Source organism: Hibiscus syriacus, unplaced genomic scaffold, assembly GCF_006381635.1.
Source record: "Hibiscus syriacus cultivar Baekdansim isolate YM2019G1 unplaced genomic scaffold, ASM638163v2 tig00008957_pilon, whole genome shotgun sequence".
NCBI lineage: Eukaryota > Viridiplantae > Streptophyta > Magnoliopsida > Malvales > Malvaceae > Hibiscus > Hibiscus syriacus.
Window position 1 is genome coordinate 367,039 of NW_024062178.1, and position 14,379 is coordinate 381,417.

Genomic DNA, 14,379 nt, shown 5'->3' on the forward strand with positions numbered 1-14,379 from the left:
AAAACCAGTACAAGGTGATCAACAGAGGGGGAAGCGCTTCAAGATATCACGCAATGTTCCAGCTAGCGCAGAGAGTAGCGTTTCTCGGATCTGCTACGTTGATAGAGCAACCACGCAACCTAATTCGTACGACAGCTTTTACATCCTCAAGGATAGTAGACCACGGTCTAGGGACTCCCCCAAACAACCTGTCATTTCTCTCTTTCCATATCCAGTACACATGGCTCGACAAAGCAAGTTTAAGCATTCGCGTGATGAGGGATTTGCCTTTAAAACAGTGAGTGGCCCAAGCAAGCTCGCCATCCCAGTGAGAAGCTCGACGATTAACACCACAGAGCTGCATAATGGTCTTCCAGAGATTCCCCGCGTAGTCACACTCAAGTGTCTCAGACTCCAAGTTACATAACAAGCACTTATCATTATCTATGTCAAGTCCCATTCGCAACAGCCTAATCCTGGTAGGAAGTCTATCCAGGATTGTCATCCAAAGAATAATACAGTACTTAGGGATACGTCCAGCAAACCAATCTAGATGATGCCACACAACCTTTGGTGCCTTAGGGCGAATGGCCTCCCAAATCTGCCTTGTGCTAAGTTCTTTGCCCCGATTAACAAATAAATGATGAGCAGCAGGTCTCAACTTCAGCAATCTCCTGAAGTACCAGCTAGCATTAGAAGGTAAGTTCAACTGCCAAAAGTCCGAGCTTTTAATAATATAGGAACAAATCCAAGCTACCCAAAGGGAACCCTCATCTGCCAACAAGTTCCTGATAAGCTTAACGAAACAAGCTTTGTTCCATCCAAGGATATCAATGACCCCAAGACCCCCTTCAGACTTTAGAAGGCATATTTGTTTCCAACTCACCCGAGCTCCCTTCGCAGGCAGATCAACTCCCTTCCAAAAGAAGCGAGAGCACAACTGTTCCACCCTCCTGATCACCTCAGCAGGAACCATAATCTGCCTACACCAATAGTTTGTTAAACTGAAAAGAACAGCACGTATAAGTTGGAGCCTACCGGCAAAGCTCAAATGCCTGTTAGCCCAAAGGTTCAACTGTGCCCTTATTTTATCAAGAAGAGGCTGACAATCAGCTATAGTAAGCTTCTTTGTAACCAGCGGGATACCCAAGTATCGCACAGGGAGCTTCCCTACTTTAAACCCTGTGTTCACACTTAGATCTCTACATTGATCAGCTGATATCCCAGCAATAAACATCTCGCATTTATTGATATTTAATTTGAGCCCAGAGAAAGAATAGAAGACATCCAAGATAGTTTGCACACCAATGATAGAATCAATGGAGGCTTTGCAGAAAATGGGGAGATCGTCGGCAAAGCAAAGATGAGTCAAGCCTATCCTTTTGCATTTGGGGTGAAACTTAAAAATGCCTCTAAGAGCTGCCACATTCAACAAATTCGATAAAACGTTCATAGTGAGAACAAAGAGGTAAGGCGAAAGAGGGTCGCCTTGTCTAACACCACGGCCACCTCTGAAATAGCCAACGAGACTGCCATTGAACATGATCGAGTAGCTCGGTTTAGTGAAGCATGCCCCAATCCAACCAATAAATTTCTCAGGCAAGCCCAATGCCTTCAGAGTAACCAAAATGAAGTTCCAATCAAGGGAGTCGAAAGCCTTCTGGAGGTCTATCTTCAACGTGCATCTAGGGGAAATATTTTTCCTATTATAACCCCTGACAATCTCTTGGGCAAGGAGGGTGTTGTCAACAATGCTTCTCCCTTTAACGAAAGCAGTTTGGTTTTTGGTTACCATGTCGGGGAACACAACAGACAAGCGCTTAACCAAGATCCTGGTGATGGTCTTATAAATCACAGTACAACAAGAAATAGGCCTGAAATCTTTGACTAAGCTAGGATTTGGCACTTTGGGAACAAGGACAACAGCTGTGGAGTTAAAAGCAGGAAGAATGAAAGAGTTGTCGAAGCAATACCTAACAGCAGTTGTGAAATCAACTCCAATAATGGGCCAAGCAACCTTATAAAAAAAATGATTATAACCGTCAGGTCCAGGGGACTTGTCGTTTGCCTGTCCCCATAAGGCTTCCCGAATCTCCACGTCAGAAACATCACGACATAAAACAGTGTCAGCACCCAGGGGAAGGGAGTAATTGAGGAGATCTTTAATTGTAGATGTGCTACAGCCCTTTACATTTGCATCGGTCGTACCCAGCTGATACTGAAAGAATTTGATCACCTCATTTGCCATATCATTGAAAATGTCGAGCCTAGTACCAGATTGATCAAAAAGAACCCTTATCGTACTGCTTTTCCTTTTGCTAGCCACCACCGAATGAAAGAAGCGAGTACCTTGATCACCCTCATTTATCCAACTGACTTTAGCCTTTTGCTTTTAAAAAAGCATCTCAGCTTCTTCAAGGGAATGAAGCTCCCTCTCAGCTTGCATTTCATCGTTGACAATACTGCCAGCAGAAAGATTTGCAAGTTGAATACGCATCAGCTCCTCTCTTTTCAGTTTCACCTGATTGGAGATGTCATTGAAGTGGATTTTGTTGAGATATCTGAGAGGATATTTTAACCGTTTGAGCTTTTGAAAAAGTACTTGGGCAGGATTACCCTCCACTGGAACCTGCCAAGAATCCCTAACGATGGCTAAAAAGTCCGGGTGCAGAGCCCAAAAATTAAAGAACCGAAACGGTTTAGGCCTAGTCACAGGGGCTGTTTTCCGGAGCCACACTACAGCAGGACAGTGCTCAGAATCCCCCGGGGCGAGGAACTCCATATCGGATTCAGGAAAAGCATCAATCCAAGCAGAGTTCACCAGGACTCGGTCCAGCTTGCGAGCCAAATACAAATCATGCTGCTTGTTTGACCAGGTAAGTAAGGGACCAGTGAACGGGTGGTCAAAAACCCCCAAGTTTTCCACACATCTCTGAAAGTCCGAGATATCAGCTAGAGTAGAAGCATTGATGCTACCCGAGCTCTCCTCAAGGTTCAAAATGATATTAAAATCGCCCCCAATCAGCCATGGAAGGTTGACAATATCCAGGGAGATTAATTGGTTCCATAGGTGTCTCCGAGCATTACCGTCATTCAATCCATACACTGCAGTGACACAAAAGCTCTGTCCCTCAAAAGAGCCCTTAATCGAAACACTCTGATCATACGCAGGGATGACAGAACAAGCCAGGTATTTATGCCAAAGAACCCAAATACGACCATTGAATACGTGATTATAGTTGCAATAGGAGTCCCAGTCACTAAAACTCCGGTTTAGAATGTCAGCAGAGTTAATTTCCTTAACACGAGTTTCCAACAGACAGAGGATGCTTATATGACAGCTAGTAGCCCAATTAATGACTTTCCTCTGTTTATGAGGATTATTAAATCCTCGGATATTCCAAAAACTAACTAACATAAAATAATGGGAGAAGAAGAGGTACCACCCCTGTCCTCCATTTTCTTCACTTTATCAAGTTGTTCTTTTTTCTTCAACTTTAAGTCCTGAACAAGTTTAGACACTCCTAAAGAAGCTGCTCTCTGCTTCTTACCATCATCAGCAGGCAGCAAATTTTCAGGATCAATTGAGGTAAGAACCTCAAACTTATTTTTTGAAGCTCCTAAAGCAACTTTAGGTTCTTTCCCTGGTCTACCCCGACCACGTTTAATAGGGGGATTACTTCCTGAATTCCCCACATGAGCATTTAAACCCGCCATATTATCTCTACTAGAATCAGCATGGACCTTCCCTACACACATCACTTCCACTAGTGTACCATTATTAGGAATAGACTGTTCAGAAAAATTCGAAGACTCAGTACATAACCCATAGCATTTCACCACAATCTCAGCTGGGCTTGTATTAACAATTTTCTCCTGAGCTGGTATTGTTTCAACACCATCACTCATCACCTCCAATCCAGCTAGACTGTTGTCAATAACACCCTGCTTAATTTCCTAAGGAGGAGCTTTTGCCTTCCATACCTGTACCTTCTTCTTCCCCAAAGGACATAATTTCATTGAATGCCCAAATTTCATACATTCAACACACGAGGCAGGAAGCCAAGGTACAAAAACCTTAATTCTCACTACAGACTCATCATAAAGAAGCACATCAACAAAATCTGGAATTTTCGAGCCAACCGAAATTTCAACACAGACCCTAGAATACTCAAGTCTCGCTCTAGAAGCAGTAATGGAGTCCATGTGTAAGGGCTTACCGATAGCACTAGTAATGTAGCTGAGTCCCTTCTTCGAAAATAATTCCAAAGGAACATTAAAGAGTTGAATCCAAATTGGCATACGATCCAAATCAAAGTGCAGCTCCTTCAAATTCGGTTCCCATTTCCTGAGGAAGAGGGGCTTATGCTGTACATGCCAGGGACCATTTTCTAAAACCCAGTCCCTGGCCAAGGAATTATCGAAAGAGAAAACAAAAAGGTTGGATCCGGCAAGGCTCACCTTCACCGGAGCGGCTTTGCCCCACATCAGATCAACTGTTTTCTGCAACAAGCCAAAGTTAGAGGTTGAGCCAATGAACTGCCCAACCAGAGCATGCCTCCATTCCAAAATACCCTCCTCGAACACATCTCTTGGAGGTTTCACCACGAGCAAACCCGCAGCCTCCGACGGGGGAAAAAAGTCCAATTCTTGCTCGTTACCTGCCGCAAATAAACTTCTCCAGTCTGTGGCCACACCAACAGACATTGCCCAACAAAACCCCCAAAGAATCAACCAGAAATTGAGCAAGAATCAAACAATCGAAGATCGAAAGAGAAGAAGGATAGCCCGCTTTCAGTCGTTGTTAGTCCTGCTAACATGCACCTAGAGAAAAAGCAAAACGTGCGCTAACCTCCCTCATTTGAATTTCCTTTATTTAAAGTCCAACTCATACATTTACTTGTACAAATATGTATCTTTTAACACGATAATTTTTTTTTATTATACCATTAATATATAAAATCATTATCATTATATTTTTAAGTGTATTATAAAAGTAAATAAAAAATTTGGGATGCTAGAGACCATTTATAATTTTTAATAATCGTTTGAATCTAAAATTTCAAAGGAGAACAATAACTTATTTTATCATTATGAGTTTAAAAGTAAATAAAATATTGAATTCAATGAATATAATTTAATATTTATCTAATTTTCATTTATAATGAAATTGTTAAAATAAATAAAAGGAAGGCTTACCTAAAATTTGACTAAAACATCATTTTTATTATATCTTTTGATTCTTCTGTTGTTGTTTAGCTGTTGATCAAAACATGTTAATTTTCTTTTGTTAGAGCTTCAAAAAGTCAAATTTCACACATTTTTACAGTTGCCAATCACTCAATATGTCTTATTCACCATATTTTATATAGTTTTCAAAGTACTTTTAAGATATATATTTAAACATGGTATAGATATAATTATGGAAATATTTTTTTTAAGAAAATATGGATAAAAGTAAAAAAATGTATTAAACTTATATTTATATTTAATAATATTTTTGAACAACATAAAAATTAAAGACAAAATGAGGCGAGTCTTAGTCTCCTTCAAATGATAAAAATATGATTTTAGTCTTATTAAAATTTAAAATTATAGCTTGACCTCTTAAATGATAAAATTTTATTTTTGTAATATATAAAACTAAAAATTAGAATAATAATAAAATTAAGATAAAAATAGAGCAACAATACTCTTGAAAAAATACGATAAAATTAAAATTTTTATCATATCTCAGTCAACAGGTTTACGTCTAACTCAAACAATCATCAATTCTTTAACGAAAAAGGACGAGTTTAGAATATATGAATAGTCGGATGATCATTTTGTAATTTTTAATAGTCGGGGACTCAACAAAACAACGTCATGTAGTCAGAGACAATTTATAATTTTTAATAGTCGGGACTTAACAAAATAGTGTCTCATAATCGGGGACTCGACAAAATAACGTCTTATAGTCATAGACCATTTATAATTTTTCGTGACTTACCAAAACAGTGCCCCATGATTGGGGGACATCTTGTATTTTAGTCTTAATTTAAATTCGATTTTGAAAATAATTTATGTAATTCTAAGTCAGATTTATTATTTAATATTTAATAATAAAATATAACTTTTATAAAATTAATATTTGATGTTTCGATAGTTGCCAATCCCTAATTAATAGTAATAAGACATCAAATTATATATTATAAGCGCATCAACTATTTGTTTATAAAAATATACTTAGAGATTGTTTAACCGCGTCCTCAAAAACGAAATTGTAATTTTGTATGAATAAAAGGGGTGATCATGAGATCTATTAACTGATTGAGTGATTAACGATGCATATATTATCTTATTTTGTATGAATTTAAATCTCGATATTATCTTAAAAGGTAAAACCTCTCGAGTGAGCATTACTAAAATAAATAATATATAAATATAAATAATGCATGGCATGGAATGGAGTGGTTCCATGTGTAGAATAAAGATAATAGAAGGGAAAGCAAAACACATGATTAAAGTTGCAAGTTGTGGTGCATGTGGAGTGTGGAGTGTGGACCATTTTATGAATGATTAAGTTTAGGATTCTTTTTTATAAAAATTAAATATTATATTATGGTTTGGGAGGACATTGGTGAATCATTAATACGCATTCCAAAAGGGGTGACACAAGGACATGGAAGGTTGTTTAAGCTTGAAGAATTCTCATTACAGTGCTTCCATTCAACACACTCTCAAAGGTTTGAGTAATATGGAAGCAAAATTGTTTTTGCATGCATCCTGTACGTATTCAAGAGGTGTTGAAAATGACAGTATTTTCTAAAAAGTTCAAATATTCATATTATTTGAATATTTTCTTCATAATTTATATTTATAATTTAAACAAAATTTTATACTTTTGTAATTCCTAAATTTTTAATATAACTACCTAAAAATTCACGTCCTCGGCATAAAAATTATTTACTCAATTTAAAATATGAAATCTATAATTTAGTATATGCAGAATATATCAAATTTGACACTCATTTACTTGTTTCTGGATTGCCCTTGCAAATGTATATATGGATAAAGGACCGACCCCATCTCAAACACATGAATAGTGTTTGCTTTTATTGAAAGGAAGGGGGTCCCGGTCTGTTCCAATCAAAGATATCAAACCGGCCATGAATTCAATTATTAATAATGTAAAAGAAGGGTGGGGGGGGGGGACGAAGAGAATTTATCCACAAACACACACAAAAAGACAAGAGAGAGAGAGAGAGTGAGAGAGAGAGAGAGAGACCCTTCATGTTGTTTTTAAACCTAAGCAGGCAAACACTTCATCAAAATTATTTTTTCTCTTTTCTTTAAATATATTTTTATTAGATTTTGTGTTAAAAATGATATGTAATTTGATTTAAAAAATCACAATATAATCAATTTAGTGAATAAATAAATTGAAAAGAAAAAAAAATCAATGGTGAATGTGAAGCTCTTGGATCAGTATGGTATACTTTTATTCCAACAAGGGTAATTATTTTAGTACAACTATATATGTATCAAGGTTTTAGGATTTGATGTATTCAGGAATCGTAACGGGTTAAGTTGGATCGAGTTCTTGATCAACTTGTCTCAACTTGAAAAACATACTCCTTCACCCATACTTGACTCGAACTAAGTTCAAAAAGGTACAATTCAATCTTAATTTAGGGGGGGAATCCACACATAATCTAAATTTGACATAAATATATATAAAAAAATTCTTATCTTTATTCGATAAAAAGACCTAATTGAAAAATAATTATATAGAGAGAGATATTATAATAATTATCTTTTAAATATATAAAAGAACATTATACTATTATCACATAAAAAGTCCGGAATTGTTCATCCTAAACTTGATCTAAACTCTAATTTTAAAAAAAAAAGAAAAATATGATCCTAATAAATTAAATCAAGTAAGAACATATTGATTTCGGATCAAATTACCATCCCTCCAGATTTTTTTTTTGTTATGTTTCATTTGAATTATAATAGACATGTTGTAAAATGATTCTCCCTCCCTATATATATATATATATATATATATATATATAAAAAAAACTTTTAGAAGTAGTGTATTATATGGAACGTATCTTACAGATATTCAAATTAGAATATCACAAAGTGCTTAATATATTTGGGGGTTTGGTTTTTGAATAATTTGAGTTCAATTCATAACGCGTTTATGCTTTTCTGTAACAATGCAGTGTCGAAGCCAATGAAGTTTCCTCGTCCTTTATACATTCCACCCAATGGTCCATTAATGGTGAAAGGGCTAAAACCAAATTCAAAACAATTCTTGTCATCTTAAGCTCTACAAAATAAATAACAATAGATTATACATATTTAATTTATTTTAGAATTTAAATTAATAAAAAATTAACGATTCATTTTTATTTTATAATCATCTGGGATGATTATGTATATCTGCTAAGAATCTTACTTAACTATTGATAACGTATATACATCCTGTAAACGCAATTGCTTAAGTTTGATATAACTAATTTTAACTTAAATTTTAAATATTGACAATCAAATATAATATAAATAGTAGATAAATTTAATTTTTAAAATAATTAAAATGTTCGAGTGCAAATTCTTATTGGAATAATAGACATCCAAGTTCAACCCATAACTATTCCTAAAAACAATAATTTATAATAGCTAAAAACTTAATTTAAGATGAGCCCATGTGTAAGTCCTCATCTTGTTCGAAGGCTAGTCCCTGAGTTTGTAAATTCAACCCATAGGTCCAACCCAATCGCAATCACTAAGCCTTTAAATGATTAAAATAAAGGGTAAAGTATACATATGGTCATCTGACTATATGATGTTGTTTCATTAAGTCTCCCAACTATTAGAAGTTACAAAATGATTACTTAATTATTCATATGTTCTAAACTCGTCTTTTTCCATTAAAATTTGATGGACATTTATGTTAGACATTAACATGCAAACTGTGATATCATAAAATCATATTTTAATTGTTTCTATTAGCATTGTATTTACTTTCAAACATTGACTCGACAACATAATGTTTCAAGCATTGGTTTGACAGAATAATGTAAAAGAAGGGTTGATCTATAAAATATAGCTCAAGTAGTTCTAAGATCATATTTTATTATATCCTAGTTAAAAAGTTAACGTCCAGCTCAGATGGCCGCTAATTTTTTTTATTGAAAATGACAAGTTTAGAACATATGAATAATCAAATGATTATTTTGTAACTTTTAATAATAGAGATACTATAAAAGATACTCTATACTCGAGAGATTATTTTATAACTTTTAATAGTATGGAGATTAAAAAAATAATACCATATAATCAGGAAATAATTTGTGTACTTTAACCTAAAATAAAAATATTCGAAAAATTTCAATATCATGACTTATAAAACGTGAGAGAATATAATGGCTGATGACTTAACAAAATTAAATTTTCTATTGATAATGAACACATTAAGTGATTAGATAATAAAAGGGAAATGTTATTATTCTTAAAGGTTATGACTTCAAACAGTTACTTTTGTAAGATATATGCAATATCAATTTATTAGAAAAATTTTATACAAATACTACATTATAATTATCCAAACTATTAAAAAATTTCTATTGATATTGTTATAATTATTGATAAAAATAATTTTGGATAAATTACGTATTTAATCATTTAATTATCACATTAATTTCATTTTAATCATTTAACTATCACTTTAATTTGGATCATTCAACTACTTTAATTCTGTTTTGACCATTCAACCAATTTAATAGTGTTGTTAAAATAGATTTTATAATCTTTCATATTTACTTATATTATTTTCAGGATTCTGACAGATAACAACCCGAATCAAAATCATCCACTTTTGGCCCTCAGAGGAATTGCGTTGCTTTATGTAACGATGCAGGTCAGGCAGTGGTCCCGAATTCCTTCGGTAATGTATGTCTTTGTTTTATGATGCAACACTATAAGAATAGACCAAATGGTATAATATTTAAGTGTCACGTCATCAAGAGGATTAAAAATTAAAAAAACTAAATTTAAGGACTAATGTAGATTGAAAAGGAGTTTAATGAATAACAATACTAATATTTAAGAGAAAGTTGGGGTTATTTTTGAAAAATAATAATATTTTTAAAGATATATAAATAAATACAACATATATCAAATAACCTGCTAATTTTAATACTTATTAGGATACATTAACTGTAACTAGTTAGATGTTTTATTATGTTTTTTAATACGGTTAGTTAGTTAACATTATAGTTGTATATAAACTGCTTTGTAACCTTCAGCTTTGTAACTTTCTTTTGACAGTAAGTGAAAGAAAGCATTCTTCCATTTCCAGTTTCTTGTTTGTTATATGGTATCAAAAGTTTGATTTTTTTACACTTCATCATGGTTGATTCCTTAAATGATAGTTTCGATAATGGGGCAAATCCTACTATTTGCATCCATCTGATAATCCTGGTATGATATTGGCGAGTCAATTGTTTTCCAATGATAACTTTCATAGTTGGAAAAGATCGATGATGCTTACCCTCTCTGCCAAGAACAAACTTGGTTTCATTGATGGTTCCATTTCAGCTCCTGATTCGTCTATGGTAAATAAGTTCAACTTGGATAAGAGCCAACAATTTGGTCAATTCTTGGCTTCTCAATTCAGTTTCCAAGGACATTATTGCGAGTTTGTTGTATCATACAATTGCAGCTGAAATGTGGAAAGATTTGGTTGATCGCTTCCAGCAGTCGAATGGGCCACAATTGTTTCATTTAAAGAAGCGATTATATGAGCTCAAACAATATCAAATGTCAGTAAGTAATTACTGCACTCAGTTAAAGATTGTTTGGGATGCATTGTTTTTGATTCGACAGTTATGTAGTTGCCTACAGTGTACTTGTGGAGGAGTACAACGTATGTGTCAACACACCTTTTCGTCCTGGTACAACACTCTCAACAACCCTGATTTAGTGGGATTCAGAAAACAAACATAACGTTAGAGTTTTACTAGGATTCAAACTCCTAAAAATAAGATAGAGTTTTACTAGGATTCAAACTCCTAAAAATATGATAGAGATCTACTATGATTTAAACTCCTAACAATAGGATCCAGAAGCATTATAAATATCCATTGTAACTCACTATTGTAACACACGATTTACATACAAAATAGAGAGGAAAGCATGAAAAAATACAAAGGCAAAGCTATTGTAAACGATTCGAAAAGAAAATAAAAGGTAGCATCTTTTTTACCTTGATTCGTTCATTTCTCCCATGTGCATGTTATTTTTCTTGAGATTTGATTCGAATAACCCAAAATGTGGGTTGTGCCGATGACCAAAAAGGGGTGGGGTTTCAAAGTTTCGAACCTAGATCTACCCCCGAGGCGTGTTCCTATTTTTAAATATTCAATTCTCCCCCCTAAATCCATTTTAATTCGGGCTATAATTTTTTATTTTTCCTTTTAATTTGAGCCCCTAACCTTTTTTTTATTCAATTCGGTCCCTTCATTTTATTATTAATGTTTTTTATTTCTTATTTTTTTAATTCCAACAGTATATTTATTATTATATATATTTAATTATATATTTTTATTATCTATTATTTTTATTATTATTATTATTACTTTTTTTATTATTATTTATTCTTTCGTCATTTTAATATATATATATATATATATATATATATATATTATCACTATTATATATTTTATATATTACTATATTTTATCACTATGTATATATACTTTTGCTATTTGTATTATTATATATTTTGGTTATTTGTTATTTGATTATATTGCATATATGTATATTTTTCTCTTTTTTTTCCTTTTCTACTTTATTTCCATTTTTATTTATTTTATATTTTCTTGATGTTCATTTTATTACTTTCTTTCTTATTCTTATTTGTTAATTGTATATAGATTTTTACTATTCTATCTATTTTTTTATTTATTATTTTCTTCATTTTTTATCTTCATGTTGAATCCCTATTTTCTTTTTTCTCTCTCAATTGTATTTTTTTCATTTTTTTCTTTCTCTAACATATTTATTGACTTTTGTAAGGGTACACTTTTAAAACTGTCAGCGGTAAGTAATTTGAATCGTTATTTTACCTTTTAAATTAGACATATAATTTTATTAATTTAAGACAACTGGAAATTACACGGTACCGAAAGGGCAGTTCAAGGGTGCTAACCCTTCCTTGACTGTAACCGACTCCCGAATCCGACACATCACTGGTAATATGCAGATCAGGTAAGAAATAAGGTATCCGGTCAGCCTATTTTGTTTAAAATAAATGATCGGTGCGACTCCTAATCATTTAACCCAAGTCGAAGCCTAATTCCGGGGCCCAATTAACAAATGAGATACCGAAAGGTGAACCAAATGTCAAGCACAAAGATTCAATCAAGAACAAAAAAGAGAAAAAACAAAGGAAAATTGAAAAAAAAGAAGACAAGATGCATATGCAAAGATTCTCTCGATTCAAACGACGCATCGAGATTCAAACTATGAGATTGATCAAACACAATCATTTCTGAATCACTGAATTACTCCACTCGAAGATCATAGAGTATCAAGAGAGAGACACATACGAGCAGATTCAAATTGAGCAAGATATGATTGAAGACATCAAAATGAATTGATCATTGGTTCAATCACCCTTAAATACTTGTTTGAGCATTTTATCCCTTTCTTTCATAACCATGAACCATGACCTACGTTACGTGCCTTAAAAGTCCCTTCTAATCATACATGAATTTCTAAACAGAAGAGACTATCTTCAGATTTCATCCCGCCCATCAGGATTAATCTTTATTTGCAAAAAACAATGTAATTAATATATGATAGAGAAAAATACAAAGGGGGTTCAAGACGTAAATTACGAATGACGTCTTGAAACCAAAAAAGGATTCGAGTTGAAAACCTGAAAAAGTGGCTCGAATACAAAAATTGGGCAGCTGAGGCGATTGCACAAATTCCTTGATAAGGCATCGCACAATCCGAACGTGACCATGAAAGCTGGAAATCAGAGAATACTTCCAATAGAGGAGCATACAAGCTACTCCATCAAACATTTGAGCATCAAATAAACCAAAATGCCAAACCTTTGACCAAACACAATAACCTGAGACTTTTTTATCATTTCCTTACTTAACCATTTCCCAAAAATAGATTTGATCTTAGCACGTGTCAAATAGCTATAATTTATTGAAGGATTAGCAATTTAATTAATTCTTTGATATCCAATGAACTCTACTTTTATGATTTGCCTTAATTGTAAAACCGTGAAAGGGGCAATATTTTCAAAACTTTTGATTAAACATTTTTTGAAACTCTTTTTTGATATTTTCATAACTTTGAAAATATAAGAGAAAGAAAAACATTTTTTTTCAAAACAAGACAATCTCTCTAGAGTGGATCTTGGTAAATGACATGTGGCTCTCAAACACAAAGCTCATGCTTAGAATCAATGCTGAAGCAAGAAATGTGGAACAATGAAGGCATCTTTGAAGATTCAACAACAAATGTTGGGGTATTTTTTGAGATTTAACATCAAATGTTGGGGCATTTTTTGAGATTCAACATCGAATATTGGGGCATCTTTGGGAATTCAATATCCTGATGTGAATTATCAGATCTTCCGAAGGTCTTTCCTCCACGTGCAGGAACCAGCAGGCAAAAAATGAGATGTTGTCCGATGAATAAAACAAGAACTAATTCATTATGCATACATTGTAGAGCATCATTTTTTTCACATGCATAATTTTTGCAGCTTTAGAGTCAAGTTTCAACTTCAAGACGAAAGATACTCGATTCAAAGAACATTCAGAAATTGATGGTGGTTGCTCAACTTCACAGGGAATGGGCAACTGTCTGTCGACAAATAGCTTTCTAATTTCATTTAGAGTCAATTTCAACTTCACAACGAAGGATATTGGACTCAAAGCGACACAATTTGCTCGAGAGTAGATTTCAACTTCACGATGAATGATATATAGCTCGAAGCCAAACTTCACAATAAAGGCGTCATCCACGGTTTCAACTTCACGGCGAAGGGAATCGTGTCTACCCGCAACATACAATACTTGGATTTCAACTTCACGACGAAGGATATCCAAGTCAAGGCTCAACTTCACGATGAAGGGGCCATCTGCGATTTCAACTCCACGACGGAGGATATCGTGACATTTTGAGGCTCAACTTCACGACGAAGGGGCTTCCCAGTTTCAGAGCCAATTTTAATTTCACAGCGAAGAATATTGGACTCGAGACAACACAAGTTCAACTTCACAGCGAAGGGATGGCTGGTTGTTAACAAACAATTTCTCAGTTTCAGAGCCAATTTCAATTTCACGGTGGAGGGTATTGTACTCGGAACAATACAACTTA

General features: G+C 33.8%; 1 protein-coding gene across 1 annotated transcript; it reads right to left on the bottom strand.

Annotated features, from left to right (window-relative positions):
- Window positions 1-2,371: 2,371 nt before the first annotated feature.
- Window positions 2,372-4,686, bottom strand: LOC120202561. The gene is made up of 3 exons (XM_039202979.1): window positions 4,057-4,686; window positions 3,448-3,924; window positions 2,372-3,346 (listed from the first exon to the last, which is right to left on the bottom strand). The coding sequence occupies exons 1-3, from the start codon at window positions 4,684-4,686 to the stop codon at window positions 2,372-2,374; spliced, it is 2,082 nt and encodes a 693-aa protein (XP_039058910.1).
- Window positions 4,687-14,379: the final 9,693 nt, after the last annotated feature.